Source organism: Pan troglodytes, chromosome 9 (assembly GCF_028858775.2).
Source record: "Pan troglodytes isolate AG18354 chromosome 9, NHGRI_mPanTro3-v2.0_pri, whole genome shotgun sequence".
Lineage (NCBI taxonomy): Eukaryota > Metazoa > Chordata > Mammalia > Primates > Hominidae > Pan > Pan troglodytes.
The window spans coordinates 115741577-115756965 of record NC_072407.2 but is presented as its reverse complement, the minus strand read 5'-3'; the positions used below and the strand labels follow the sequence as shown (position 1 = coordinate 115756965).

At 43.8% G+C, this 15389-nt stretch overlaps 2 protein-coding genes across 5 annotated transcripts in view; one reads left to right on the top strand and one right to left on the bottom strand.

Moving 5' to 3' along the window:
• Window positions 1-4981: 4981 nt before the first annotated feature.
• CLDN25 (claudin 25) lies at window positions 4982-5695 on the bottom strand. Its single transcript, XM_001142226.3, has one exon. It carries the CDS (start codon window positions 5693-5695, stop codon window positions 5006-5008), a length of 690 nt encoding a protein of 229 aa, XP_001142226.1. The 3' UTR covers window positions 4982-5005.
• A 5979-nt stretch (window positions 5696-11674) lies between these two features.
• ZW10 (zw10 kinetochore protein) overlaps window positions 11675-15389 on the top strand; it is a 53706-nt gene continuing 49991 nt past the window's right edge. For 2 of the 4 annotated variants that reach the window (XM_054662698.2, XM_054662699.2), the window contains exon 1: window positions 11710-11913. In XM_054662698.2, the coding sequence (XP_054518673.1) occupies window positions 11809-11913 (105 nt within the window). In that variant the 5' untranslated portion in view covers window positions 11710-11808. Of the gene's footprint in view, window positions 11914-15389 lie in introns of all 4 variants that reach the window. The other 2 variants (XM_508761.7, XM_009424206.4) reach the window with 2 other exon arrangements.

Here is a 15389-nt window from a genome sequence, read left to right as displayed (position 1 = left end):
TGGGATGGGGGGTGTCTCAGATGCCAGTCTTCCCTCCTGGGAACAACTTGGATCTGCAAGTGGCTCTCTCAAGGTCCACCTCCATCCCATTCCTCACTAGGAAGGACAGAGAACATAATAATACTCTAGACTGTTATGAATTCCCTTCCAGGAATCCTCCCTTAGTGTGTCTGGACTCTTGTCTCCTATAGGATGTTGGGAGTGAAGGTGGACCAGTTTGGACACCTCTTAGCAGCCCCTCTCTTTAGAATATAAGGCACTGTCACCTATGGGACAGGGCTTTGAGGCTTTACTCAAAACTCTGGGCAACAGAAAAGTTCGTTCCACATCCTATAAATGTAGATGGGATCATGACAAAAACAACTGGGTTAAAAAACAATCCATCAATTGATGGAGTAGAAAGGAAACTACATCTTCTTTTAGTTCCCTGTGAGACCGGTGACTGCAAACAAACATTTTCCTAACAGAGTTTCTTATTGTCCTAATCCTGGCTGCGAGGACACGTCTCCTGGCCAGAAGCCCATGAAACCATTTTGACTTCTTTCCCATTCCCAAATCAGGTTCCCTTAGGAATTTTCCCTAGAGCTAATTCAGAAGCTCAGAAGGGTTACAGATGAGTATTTTAATAGAGACCTTCTGGAATGCCTTCACTCCCAATGGTGAAACTTTCAAACCCAAAGATAGTTTGATGGAGAAGATAGCACCAAGTTCCTAAACTCTAACTGCATCAAATTTGGTGAATCCCTAAGTTATTTTCCTCCACTACCTTGCACATATTTTCCTCCACTACCTTGCACATATTTTCCTCCACTACCTTGCACAATACTTCTGGCTTGAAATAGTGATTGATTAATGTTTCTTTCTCTTTCTGATACATATGACTACACACCTCTCCATGTGTAACCACAATAAAGAAATGTTTTTGATGTGAGAATAATCTGCCACAGATCTATATGACAAAACGCTGTGTTGAAGTTATGATTTAATTAGTTCTATTTTTATTTCTCATTATTTTCCCCTTCAAAGCAGGTGGCTAAAAACAGTGGCAGTTTTAGGTGAACATCATCTCCTTCCTCAAACTCTTTCTCTAAATGTGGATTCCCACTAGAATGCAGATCACATTCCCTCTCAGGGAAGGACATGCTGTTGGCCACATGGCCAGTATGTCATCAAGAGTTTCTACCCACACCCATTTAAAAAATTCCTTTTGTCCTTTATAAAGACAGAATATTTTCTTAACAAATCTTTAGTGTCCATTTCTCTGCAGAGGAAGCCATAATCACTTGCTGATGAAAAAATATTAGCACCTGCAAATGCGGGATTCAGGTGAGGGCTGCAAGCCACCAGCAGGAGCAGGTGAGCCACCTGGCAACAAAGACCCTGTTTAAACCTCAACATAAGCACAAAGGAGGGTTTTATTTGACGGTCTTTGGTTTTTCCATCGACTTCAGTGAGAAGCTTTTTTTTTTTTTTGAGACAGAGTCTCGCTCTGTCGCCCAGGCTGGAGTGCAATGGTGCGATCTCGGCTTGCTGCAACCTCTGCCTCAGCCTCCTGAGTAGCTGGGATTACAGGCACCTGCCATCATGCCCAGGTAATTTTTGTATTTTTATAGAGACAGGGTTTTACCGCGTTGGCCAGGCTGGTCTTGAGCTCCTGACCTCAGGTGATCTGCCTGCCTCGTGCTGGGATTACAGGCATGAGCCACCACGCCTGGCCTTTGGCGAGAGTTTTTCCTTTGGTCTGGTAGATTGTCTAGGCAACCCATCCCATGAGGCCATAGGATAAGGTGAAGAAAGACTGCCATGGTGCCAAACCCTGGCTTCAAGTCTTGACTCAGTTAATTACTCACCGTGGGCATGTCACCTAAATTCTCGGCATCTCATTCTCCTCAGTAGCAAAACTAATAATATCTGCTCTTCCAAAACTCAAAAACATTTCAAGATATGTTCAGTAAAACTACCAAAACTTATAGAAGTGCTTTGTACACCTGTAAGCCCAACACAACCATGTGATAAGGAAATTTCACAGAGACAAGTCATTAGAAAAAGGAGAGCAGGTTACTGTTGCAGTCAATTGGAAGCCAAGCTCCTGTTCCTGGACCATGTGCTTGGCTTCCCATGGTCCTGAGAATAGAGACTATGTTCCTTACTGAGGCCTACAAGGCCCTACAAGGTCTGGCTTCTTCCTACTTTGCCAGCTTCACCTTATGCATCTTCATCTCCCCTCCTCATCTGGAACTGCTACCCACCCTTTACTGTTCAGCCAGTAATCGCTTCCTTTGAGTACTGATCCGTGAATCACTGACTAGGTTAAATCCCTCCTATTGCATGATTTTTTTATGTATATGTATTTTTCTCTTTTTTACATTCATAAAGGTTGATTAAACTATTGGATGATCTTATAGAACCATGTCCCTTTCCAAATTTGTAAAGGTTGTCAAAGTTACTATTTACGTTTATTTGAGTGATTTTACATTAATATTTGACTCCTGGCTGGGTGCGGTGGCTCACACCTATAATCCCAGCACTTTGGGAGGCCGAGGCGGGTGGATCACTTGAGGTCAGGAGTTCGAGACCAGCCTGACCATGGTGAAACCCTGTCTCTACTAAAAATACAAAATTAGTGGGGTGTGGTGGCACACACCTGTAATCCCAGCTACTTGGGAGGCTGAGGCAGGAGAATTGCTTGAGCCTGGGATGCGGAGTTTGTAGTGAGCCAAGATCGCACCATTGCACTCCAGCCTGGGCAAGAGCAAAACTCCGTCTCAAAAAAAAAAAAAAAAAAAAAAATTATCTCCCTAATTTGCCTGAATGAGGGACAAGAATATATTTTGTCTTACCATTTTATCCTGGTTCCTAGCACATGGTCAGTGCTCAATAAATATTTGTTAAGTGAGTGAATAAATGATCAGATGGATGAATAATGAAATTATTCTTTCATGTAGACCCTGGAAGGTCAAGAAAATGCTTAGATAATTGAGCCTCACCCCTGATTGAAACTTTGTCCAAAGAGCTTTGAAACTTTATTGAGAAGGAGTAGCTAATAAAACAGACATTGGAAACCATTTTCTGACTTACCAGACACAGAAAGCCAGAATACACCTTTGATGCAAACTGGCGTTTGTACTCAGAGCTGTATTTGCCTAGGGATCATTTTGATTTGTGCGTGCCAAGTAGACATTCACAAAAGGACAGGCATAAAAGGAGAAGGAGCTTTCTGGAGAAACTGTGACTTCCAGAGAAATCTGCTCTGGGTAAGAAGGTAAGAGTTGCAGAAGATGAAGTTGCACCTGTGCAGACTCCATTTCAGCAGGAAAAAAAAAATGGCATTTTTCTAAGGAGGGAACTGTCCTGGGCTACTTTGGCAAGTTTTTTTACTCTTGTGTCATAGTGTGTGTATTCTTGCTTGAGCAATGGCTATCTCGTGATATTGGGGCCATTTTATCAGGAGGCGAGAGGCGTTGTGAGACCTCAGAGCTGAGATGACAAAGCACAGCACCAGCTTGGGGAGGGCGGAATGTCCCTGGTACTGTGAGGAATGCAGCATGCCTCTGAACCTGGAGAAGTGACCTACTTGGGGCATTAGGAGCCATCCCCTTTAGCTGCTCTCCTGAGGGAATTGTTGGCAGGGCCAATGGTGATTCTTGAACTGATTACAGGAGTGGAGGACAGGTGGCAGGGAGAGGAACAAGGTGGACGCTGCAGGATAATTGCAGCTGACAAACAGGTTTATGAGCAACAGGAGGCTCCTCCTTGAGGACCTGCAGAAATGCCAGAGGAAGACCTGAGGCGGGGTAGTCAGGAGAGAGCCTGCCATTGCAGGCAGAGCAAGCAAAGGAACTTAGGTTATCGTTATGGAAGGGACTTGATTTGTAGCCACAACCTGGGTAGGTCTGCTGACACTCAGGTTAAAATTTAAGAGGAGGCCAGGAGTTTGATAACAGCCTGGGCAATATAGCGAGACCCCATTTCTACAAAAAATTTTAAAAATTAGCTGAGCTTGGTGGCTCATGCCTGTAGTCCCAGCTACTCAGGAGGCTGAGGCAGGAGGATCCCTTGAGCCTAATAAGAGTTTGAGGCTGCAGTGAGCTATGATCATGCAACTGCACTCCAGGCTGGGCAACAGAGTGAGACCCTGTCTCAAAAACAAAAACAAACAAACAAACAAAAAAACACAGCAAAACAAAAATTCAAGGAGTTTATACTGTGATTTTGCACTTGGTAAAAGACATTTCTGAGAAGCTACTTCTTTCATATACATGACCACATTGGGCAGTATTTGGACACAGTCATTCTAAGGTAATCACTGGGTCCCAGTTTGCTTGGGACTTTCCTAGTTTTAGCACCGAAAGTACCTTGTTCTGGGCAAACCAGGAGGGTTGGTCACCCTACCACTCACTCAGACTGACTGTTAACCTTCAGGTGGGGAAGACAGAGCAGACTGCTCATCGTCTCACGATGTAGCAGAAACAAGCCTACATCTCTCCTTTGGGATATTAAGGATCTATAAAACAGCAAAGGTATATTGTGAAGTTGTCTTTCAAATGGTACACCTGAGGCTGAAAATGGACACAAAGAGAATTTCTGTCCTAAGATGCTGTTCTGGAACAATAATTCATTTTCCTTTGCCAAGGTACCTTCTTCAAGTTTTATTTTTGTAACCTATACAGAACAGTAAGTGCCTCTTCACACTAGATTTTCTCTGATGGTTGCAATTTTGTAATATATTTTTCCTTAGTAATAAAAGAATCAAATATGTAATTAAGGTTATGAGTTTTTTAAAGCATTTTTATCTAAATAAAATCTCAAATCAGAAAAATACGTTTGTTAGACACTGTGCCCTGATTTTTTATTCTGAAATGAGGACTACCATATCATCAAGACAATCACATCCTCGATAAGTGGGACAGTGACCACCAGCCCCAAAATGAAGCAAACAAACCTAGAGTGAGAAAGGAGTCTACAGACATTCCTTTATTCCAGAGATCCTTGGCAGAAGCCAGTCCTAGATGACCAGGTTCCTAGGTCTTAGCATGAGGTGGAAGGAGCCATCTGACTCCTCCACTGGAGCACAGGATAGGGGGACTGTGGGACCAGCCATCAAAGGAAAAGGCACATCTTCTTTTCCCAGGCAGGCCGAGAAGATGAGGAGTAGCCCACCAAGAGCCAGGAAAATACCAGCAGCCCAGCCCAAGTAGAGGGCACCTCCAAACTCCCACCGAGGTATGATGTCAGGGATGCTGTCATCCCAGAAGTCTTGGATTGTGGCATGGGCTACCCAGGAGACTGGAAGGAGGGTAGTGGCTGAAGCGGATGCCTCCAAAGTCCCTCCCAGGAGACCAAGCCGCCTCTTGAATACCCATCTGATCCTGTGAAACTGGAAGCATTCAGACCCAAAGCTGGAGAGCAAAAGCCCCAATAGGCCCAGCCCATGGGAGGCTACCATGAGGATGCGGGCTACCTGGAGCTCCTGGGGCAGAGACAAGAAGGATTCAAAGGCCTTGCACACAGTGGCGACTTCCTCTCGATCCACGCAGACCTCCCAAATCCCCATGATCCAGGTCTCCATCTCGTTCAGTTCCAGATTAAGAGTCTTCCACTGGGGCAGGATGGTGGTAACACAGGAGCAGACCCAGCCAAGGAGGGAGAGAAGTAGTCCCCCGAGCTGGACTTTTGCACGGAAACTCCAGGCCATAGTCACTCCCACCACAGATGCAGAAAGAAAAGGAGCACGAGTGGGTCAGTGACTGGTTAGCAGGGACTACTTTTCAGGAGGCTTGAGTGGAAGATCTTTCACATTGGGAGAGGGCTCTTGTTTCAGTGTTCTGAGCAGCAGCTGAGGCAGGTGCCAGGAATTGGCAATGTTTGGGTTTAGAGGGTGTGTCCAATATCGGATGTGGGTGTGAAATCTGGGGGAGGGTCCCATGACCGGCAAAAAAGCCATACAGGGAGCCATCAATACATATTAGATGAATAAATTCATAAACTAAAATCACTCCTCAGCTCTGAGATCACAAGAATGATTGATGTTCTGGAAATATACGTTGATATATTCTTTTTGAAGGGCAACATGACTTTATGTTTCATGCTTTTAAACATATGCATACTTTGACCCAGCACCTTATCTCCAGGAATCTACCTAATGTATCATGAATATGTACAAAGATTTATGAAAATGTCCATTGAAATATTGTTAAGAATTGTCAGTTTTTGTTAATACTTGGCGGCCATTTTAAAGTGATTTTGTAGAAAGAATTTTAATGATTTGAAAAATATTTTTGATATATAGTTAAGTGAGAAAAGCAAGTGACCAAACAGTACATGGAATATATAGAATGCAGCCGGGCACGGTGGCTCACGCCTGTAATCCCAGCACTTTGGGAGGCTGAGGTGGGTGGATTACTTGAGGCCAGGAGTTCGAGGCCAGCCTGGGCAACATGGCGAAACCTCACCTCTACTAAGAAAGTGAAAAAAATTAGCCGGGCATGGTGACACACGCCTGTAGTCCAAGCTGCTTAGGAGGCTGAGGCAGGAGAATCTCTTGAACCTGGGAGGCGGAGGTTGCAGTTAGCCGAGATCATGCCACTACACTCCAGCCTGGGTGACAGAGTGAGACCCCATCTCAGAAAAAAGAAAAAGACAAAGAATATATAGAAATATGTGCGTGTGTGTGTGTGCGTGTGTGTGTGTATATGTGTAGACCACAAAATGTTAACATGATTATTTTGGTGATAAAATTATGCATAGTTTTTGTTTCCTTATTTGTGCTTACCTATGCATTTTACACATTTTATAAATTTATCACTTAATATTTTTATTACAAAAAGCCCACAAATATTAATTTTACAAAATAATTTTAAATTCCTCAATCCAAGGAACCTACCCAGACACAGAATATCCCCAGAGGGAGGTGCTCCCTCCCCAGGCTCCCCTTGCTGCTGGGACAGCAGCTATAAATAGATGGTAATCATACCAGCTTCCATTCCTGTTTGTTGCTGCTGCCAAGTAGCAGGTTCTGACAGGAAAGGAAATAATTTGCATTTACTGAGTACGGCTAAATGCCAGACTTTTGGCTAGACACTTTATCCGTATTTAATTTTCACACTGCCACTGTGTGATACACGTTACGTAACTTGCCAAGGTCCCCCAGCTGGTAAACAACAGATCCAACATGAACCAGGCAGCTCAGACTCGGACATTTGATGTTCTTGTCCCCAGGCTGCAGCAGCTGCCCCTGCACACTGGTGACACATCATGTGGGTGAGGCTTAGTCTTTATAGTGAGACAGAGAAGAAAACGGATTTATTCTGTTGGAGTCATGAACGTCTGACTCATGTGTTTCCCTATTCACAAATTAACCTGCTCCACACTGTGGTAGATATGAAGTGAAAGCAAAGGTGTTCCTGAAAGGAAGATGAAGGGGTGGCCTGCCCCTCCACACCTGTGGGTATTTCTAGTCGGGTGGGACAAGAGACTGAGAAAAGAAATAAGACACAGAGACAAAGTGTATAGAAACAACAGTGGGCCCAGGGGACCGGCGTTCAACATACCAAGGACCTGCACCGGCACCGGTCTCTGAGTTCCCTCAGTTTTTATTGATTATTATCTTCATTATTTCAGTAAAAAGGAATGTAGTAGGAGGGCAGGGTGATAGTAAGGAGAAAAACACGTGAGCAATAGAATCTACGTCATAATTAAGTTCAAGGGAAGGTACTATGACTGGACGTGCAGGTAAGCCAGATTTATGTTTCTCTCCACCCAAACATCTCAGTGGAGTAAAGAATAACAAGGCAGCATTGCTGCAAACATGTCTGGCCTCCCACCATAGGGTGGTTTTTCTCCTATCTCAGAATTGAACAAATGTACAATTGGGTTTTATACCGAGACATTCAGTTCCCAGGAGCAGGCAGGAGACAGTGGCCTTCCTCTATCTCAACTGCAAGAGGCTTTCCTCCTTTACTAATCCACCTCAGCACAGACCCTTTACGGGTGTCGGGCGGGGTGACGGTCAGACCTTTCTCATCCCACGAGGCCATATTTCAGACTGTCACATGGGGAGAAACCTTGGACAATACCCCGCTTTCAAGGGCAGGGGTCCCTGCGGCTTTCCGCAGTGCATTGTGCCCCTGGTTTATTGAGACTAGAGAATGGCGATGACTTTTACCAAGTATACTGCTTGTAAACATTTTGTTAACAAGGTACGTCCTGCACAGCCCTAGATCCCTTAAACCTTGATTTCATACAACACATGTTTTTGTGAGCTCCAGATTGGATCAAAGTGGTTGGGTCAAAGTGGCTGGGGCAAAGCTACAAATTAACATCTCAGCAAAGCAATTATTTAAAGTAGAGGTCTTTTTCAAAATGGAGTCTCTTATGTCTTTCCTTTCTACATAGACACAGTAACAGTCTGATCTCTCTTTCTTTTGCCTACAGAAGAGACATCTCCTGAGAAAGGAGGATCTTTTCACCTTTTCCTTAGGTGTGATGGCTCAACACCTAAGATATCTGGTATACCAGTGTTTATCCGTGGTGTGAGGGTTTGGAGGAAGGCACACAGAATCATCTGAAGTGCTCTTTTCTCTTTTATGTTTTATTACAGAAAACTTCAAACATATACAAAAGTAGAACGAATTGTATAAAGAAATCCCATATTGCCTCATTTCACTTCAAAAATTATCCACTCATCCCAATCTTGCTTCATTTCTACCTGCACCCAGCCCTTCCCTTTCATACTATTTTGAAGCAAATGGGTTGCTTTTTCAAATTTTAAGCGCCTTATGCTGCTTTTATAGCAACATGATGGCAAATACTGTGCAAACGTGGAAACGCTGTCTGATTGTACTGTCCTGTACCAGAAATATGCATTCGCTACTTTGCTTCTTGAATACAGGTATGTCATGTGTATGTGAGCCATGATAGGCCAGGAGGAATCCTTTCAGACTTCGCTCCTGACTTCCTTGCCTTTTCCTGATGATTTATGAACATCTGTGAATTGGGAGACATATAAGCCATGATAAATGTGAACTATGAAGAAGGTGAGGTTAATGAGGGAATACAGAACACATGCATTTATTAATTTCTTTTTTTAAATTCAAGTATTCATTCATTGCTGCATGCATTGACTGTGTGTAGCCATCACATTCCATGCTGCACGCTCTTTCTTCTCCTTTTTCAGCCTAACTCTGGCTCTTCCCTGACTTTTCCTTGGACCTTGAGGAACAGTCTTCACCTTACCCAGTAGTCTCTCTGCTCAGGAAGAAGCAAGAACTTAGGCAGTTGTGTTTTGTGGGTCTGTACACACAGGTTTTCTGGAGGGAGGTCCCAGAACCTCAACCTCAAAGTAGCACTTCCTTTCATTCTCACTTCAGATTTCTCATCACCGTTGTCAAAAGACAAAATTACAATGAGTTTAGTTTAAAGATCTTAATTCACTTTATTTGTGATTCTAGAATCAGGCAACACTTCATTCCATAAAGTAGAATCAGTGTCCCGATGAGCTGAACAGATGAGGTTGGTTTTATAGAAAGAAAAAGGCTGAAGAAAGGAGACACAAAGAACAAAAAGCAGATTGGCTGTTTCAAATTTAATTTCCTGGTAAGGTGGGAACTGAGAAACAAAACAATAGAAAAATAACTGATTGATTGGCATCAGTTTAGTTCAGGTACTTTTTTGTAAGAATTAAAACAGAGGGAACTTCGTTATCATGAAGACTGAAACTGGCAGGTTTGGGAATTTGGTGATTATCTCTCATTCTCCTGATTTCTCAGAAGGTCAGACAGACAGCTTAGTTTTGGTTTGGCGAAGCAGAGCTTTAGCATGAGTGACTCCATTTTGGTTTGGTCTGTTGGGCTTAGTGCAGGAACTCAGTCCAAAGTAATGGCTTCCTGTAAATGTTAACATTGTGAAACCTTTCTAATTCAGTCAGAGACTGGGTGCTCTTCCTCCAATATTTCCTCTGCCATTTGCACCTTCCTCAGGGGCAGATTAAACTTCACAGCTCATTACTTGCACAAGCCCCTTCTAAGGCTGACATCTAATTTTGTATTCATTATTTTATATTCTTTTCTTTAAAGAGTCCTTCCCCTCCCTGCAACTGTATAAGATTTAAGTTCCACTAAATCTAGATCCATCCCTCATCTACCTACAAATTAGTAATTATCATATTTTTCTGTGATTATATATTCACATGTTGTGGGTCCCCAGACCTAGCACAATGTGTGCTATGTGATAATTGCTTAATAAATATGCAGTACAAAGTTTCAGAATTTTCATCTATCAGTCATTCTTTGTCATTGGGCATTTATTATTAGTTGCAGTTAGAATTCAAAGTTGACAGATCTACCAAAAAGAAATTGATTTGGTTTTCCAAGGAAGGGAGTTTCTCAGGATGTTTTGGCTGTTTTCAGTGCTTCCTCTCTCAATCCCAGTTTTGTTTCCTTTGCTCATGGCATGTGAATTGGCCCTTGCTTCACTGGGATAAGCAGATTGTCTCGAAGACACTTACAATTGTCAGGGATCTTAGGGTCAGTGCCTACTTAGGGTCAACCCTCACAATATATCTTTTTAAAAAACCAAAAACCTTTTAATCAAAACAGTACATTTGGCTCTTGGTATCCACGGATCCAACCAACCACAGATCAAAAATATTCTGGAAAAAACTAATAAAAAATAACAATACAACAACAAAAAATAATGCAAATCAAAATACAATATAACGACTCTATAGCATTTAGATTGATTTGTATTAGGTCTTATAAGTAATCAAGAGATGATTTAAAGTGTATGGGGAGGTTGTGTGCTGGTTACTTGTAAACATTACATCATTTTATGTAAGAGACTTGAGCATCCACGGATTTTGCTACTGGGGCAGGGGAGGTTTCTAGAACCAATCCCCCCATACCAAGGGAGGACTGTGTATGTTTACTGCAGAAAAATAGAGAAAGCAAGGGCAGAGAAGAGAATAAATACCATAAATCCACCACCCATAGGATAATTTGATGTCTGTCCTTTACATACATACTTACATACTTTTTGTTTTCTGACCAATGGTTATACACTTAAGTTTTTAAAAAGGAATCATAGTATACATAGAATATTGTGAACGTCTTTCTGTATGCAATGCATTAAAATAATGAAACCATTTTTAAAAGCTTTTGACATTTATATATTTATGATCTGACAGAAAGTACTAAGTATCTTGTTCACACAGGACTAATATTATGTATATCTAAGTAATATAAATATGTAATGTAGGTAATGTAAATGTGTAATGTATCACGTAGATGTAATATATGTACATAGATGCAATTATAAGCAACCTTTTATTTATAATGAGGTGACGCCACTTCTTTACACAACTCCAGAGGGCGCCATTCATAGATTCTGGTGCCACAGCGGCCCAATAAAAGTTGAGGAAAAAAGATCGAGATGGGCTCGTTGGCTCTTTCAGTTAGATAATTTTACAAGTAAGCCTTTTGAAGTTTAGAAAGGTTCAGTAAGACCTGGTTATTAAAAACGTTTAGTTTCCTCCAGTGAAAAACGGGCGGGAAGCAACGAACTTTGAAAATAACTAAGGAAGAAAACGCGTCTGCTTACAGTTTGCCAACTACGGGACACCGTGGAAATCCCATCCCGGGATTGGCGCGGTGCCTGCTGGGAGTTGTAGTGCGCCCCTCGCCTTCCGGGCGACGGTCTGAGGCCCGCGAGACTCCGTTTCCCGGCAGGCCTCGCGTCAAGACGGCCGGCGGGACGGGAGCTGCGGCGCTGGCTACGAGAGTGACCCAGTCAGCGTTGGTTCCCGTCTTGGCCATGGCCTCGTTCGTGACAGAAGTTTTGGCACACTCCGGGAGGCTGGAAAAGGAGGATCTGGGGACCCGGATCAGCCGCCTGACCCGGCGGGTGGAGGAGATCAAGGTGAGAGCGGGGCAGCTGTCTGCTGACTGGAAGGGGACTCCGGGTCCTTGTGTGAAGGGACTGGAGAGAGGAGTCAGGGGCTAAGGGCAGACAGAGTGGGGACCAGCAGAGTGGGGCCTGTTGGGGAGATCTAGTTGTGGGGGCTGAATGAGGAGTGGAGGGGCCCAGAATGTGTGGATTGAGGAGGGATCTTGGAGGGGGGCCCACACAGGGGTTGGGAACTGAGGAGGCGAGGAGACCTGGGACTGTGGGGACGAACAGGCGGTGGCTGGAGAGCACTGGGGAGTGGAGTTATGTTGGGGAGGGGTGTGCCGCGGGAAGAGGGAGACTGAAGAGACCAGCAGAGCGGGAGGAGCAACTGGAAGCTCCGAGGAAGCTAGGGAGCGAGCGCAGGAGAGGAATAGAAAAGACAGGATCCCCCTTCCCCTTCTTCCATCGATGAGTGTTTATTTCCTCCACCCACTCCTTGATTTGTTGATGAATAAAATAGCCTGGAGGATTGCACCTTTCTCCTCCCCGACATTAAAAAAAAAACAAACCCAAACCCTCAGTATGTTTTTATTTTTATGTATCTATCTATCTATCTTTTGAGATGGAGTCTTGCTCTGTCGCCCAGGCTGGAGTGATCTCGGCTCACCGCGACCTCTGCCTCCCGGGTTCAAGCGATTCTCCTACCTCAGCCTCCCGAATAGCTGGGATTACAGGCGCGCGCCACCACGCCTGGCTAATTTTTTTTTTTTTTTTTGTATTTTTAGTACAGACGGAGTTTCACCATGTTGGCCAGACTGGTCTCGAACTCTTGACCTCAGGTGATCCACCCGCCTCGGCCTCCCAAAGTGCTGGGATTACAGGTGTAAGCCACCATCTCCGGCCTCTTAATGTGGTTTTAAAACTTCATCTACAAGCACATGAAGCTGTGCTGAGTGTCATTGGTACCTACGTAAACGTTGCTGCCTTGAGATTGATACAAAAACTGGAAGCACGTAGCCACACACAGTTTTGCTTTGTACTCATATTGTTACCTTGCCAGTATTTGTCCACATCTTCAGTTGTTTTCATTTAAAATTTTGTGTATCTGAGTCAAGTAGGGTTTCGAGGGAGCAAGTTTGCCACACACCATAAGGGCACAGGTATAACTCTTCCTTCCTAACAGCTCTTGATTTTACAAAAGTAGTTTCCTGAATTTTAAGTAGTCATATCCCTGACATCTCTTCTTTAATATGGCTTTCGGATTTTTCACCACTGTTTAATGTGATGGAAAGAGGACAGGTTTTTAAGTTACTCTAGCATGGCAAGCTACTCTAACTCCTGCGTGTTCTGGACCCAACATGCCTTTCTTTCCTTTCACTAGTTTCCTTTACCAACTTGAATCTTCAGCCAATTGAGAATTACTTTCTCTGCTCTCCCTCCTTTTTTAAATCCCATATTTTGCTTATGTTGCCATTTTTCCATCTTTACCTGTAGTATTTCTACCCATTTTTCAAGTTCCATTTCAAATGTCTCCTGCATAAAAAAAAATATTTATCTTCCCGCAGGGAGAGGGGATCTCTTTCTCATTTGTGCTCCTGGAAGACTTTATAACTTTGTTGCTGTATTACATTTCAGTCCTGTATTCTTGTTGCTCAAGTATATAGTATCTTTACTAGGTAGGAATTTGAGGGCAAGCATAATTTGTTCTTTTTTTAAATTCATGTATTTATTCCTCTGTCAAAATAATAATTTAACAAAATTAGCCAGGCGTGGTGGTGTGCGCCTGTAATCCCCAGCTACTCTGGAGGCTGAGGCAGGAGGATCGTTTGAACCTGGGAGGTTGAGGTTGCAGTGAGCCGAGATTGTGCCACTGTGTTCCAGCCCGAGGGATGGAGTGAGACTCCATCTCAAAAAGAAAAACAAAATCAATTTAAAGCCATCACATTTTTAAAAGATAAAGGAGAATTTGTGGCACAGCTGCATTAACAAAACAAGACACCAGTCTAAAGTGCAACACTAAACAGGTGTTCTCTCTTCCCATGGTGGAATACATACACACAATTACACGTAAGATTTCACTGAAGATATGGAATGAGGCAAATAACCCTTTGAAATGAACCACCCAAGGAATAGAGACAGGCTAAAAATAATTTCTTTTAAGATTTTACTGTAAGATGGACCCCCTGCCCCCGCTCCAGCCCAGGTAAGTACTAACTCAAACCCCTCATTTTATGTGCATGGCCTTGGCTTCTGTCTTCTTTCCTCAGCCACATCCAAATCCAGAAAGGCTTCTGTACCCTATGCTCAAAAACGCAACCTCAGCCAGGTGCGGTGGCTCACGCCTGTAATCCCAGCACTTTGGGAGGCCAAGGCCGGTAGATAACCTGAGGTCAGGAGCTCCAGATCAGCCTGGCCAACATGGTGAAACTTCTCTACTAAAAATACACAAATTAGCCGGGTATGGTGGTGGGCGCCTGTAATCCCAGCTACTCTGGAGGCTGAGGCAGAAGAATCGCTTGAACCCGGGAAGTGGAGGTTGCAGTGAGATGAGATTGCTCCACCACTGCAGTCCAGCCTGGGCGACGGAGTGAGACTCTGTCTCAAAAAAAAAAAAAAAAAAAATAGCATCCTCAAGTCCCCGACTTGAGGATGTACAGACTGACGTTAATGAGCCTGTGTGCAACGTGCAACCTTCATCTAGAACCTGCAGGGAAATCAGGAGCACAAACACAGAGTGCAGCATCATTTCTTTTCTTTTTTTTTTTTTTTCTTTTTTGAGGTAGAGTCTCTCTCGCTCTGTCGCCCAGGCTGGAATGCAGTGGCGAGTTATTGGCTCACTGCAATCTCTGCCTTCTAGGTTCAAGTGATTCTCCTGCCTCAGCCTCCCAAGTAGCTGGGACTACAGGCGCCCACCACCGCGACCGGCTAATTTGTTTGTATTTTAGTAGAGATGGGTTTTCACCATGTTGGCCAGGCTATTCTTGAACTCCTGACCTCAAGTGATCCACCTGCCTTGGCTTCCCAAAGTGCTGGGATTACAGGTGTGAGCCACAATGCCGGGATGCATCATTTCTTTAAACAATGGCTTTAACTGTTGAATGAGCTCTGACAAGCCATATGCATTTCCTAAGCAAGCCAAAATACTGTCTTCATATCTGTTTTTCTTGCAAACATGTATCATCCAAGTAAAAAAAAAAAAAAAAATTAGGCTGGGCACTATGGCTCACACCTATAATCCCAGCAGTTTTGGAGGCCGAGGTGGGTGGATCACCTGAGGTCAGGAGTTCGAGACCAGCCTGGCCAACATGGTGAAACCCTGTCTCTACTAAAAATACAAAAATTAGCTGGGCGTGGTGGCGCATGCCTGTAGTCCCAGCTACTTGGGAGGCTGAGGCAGGAGAATCGCTTGTACCCGGGAGGTGGAGGTTGCAGTGAGCCAAGATTCCACCACCGCATTCCAGCCTGGATGACAGAGCGAGACTCCATCTCAAAAAAAAAAAAAAAAA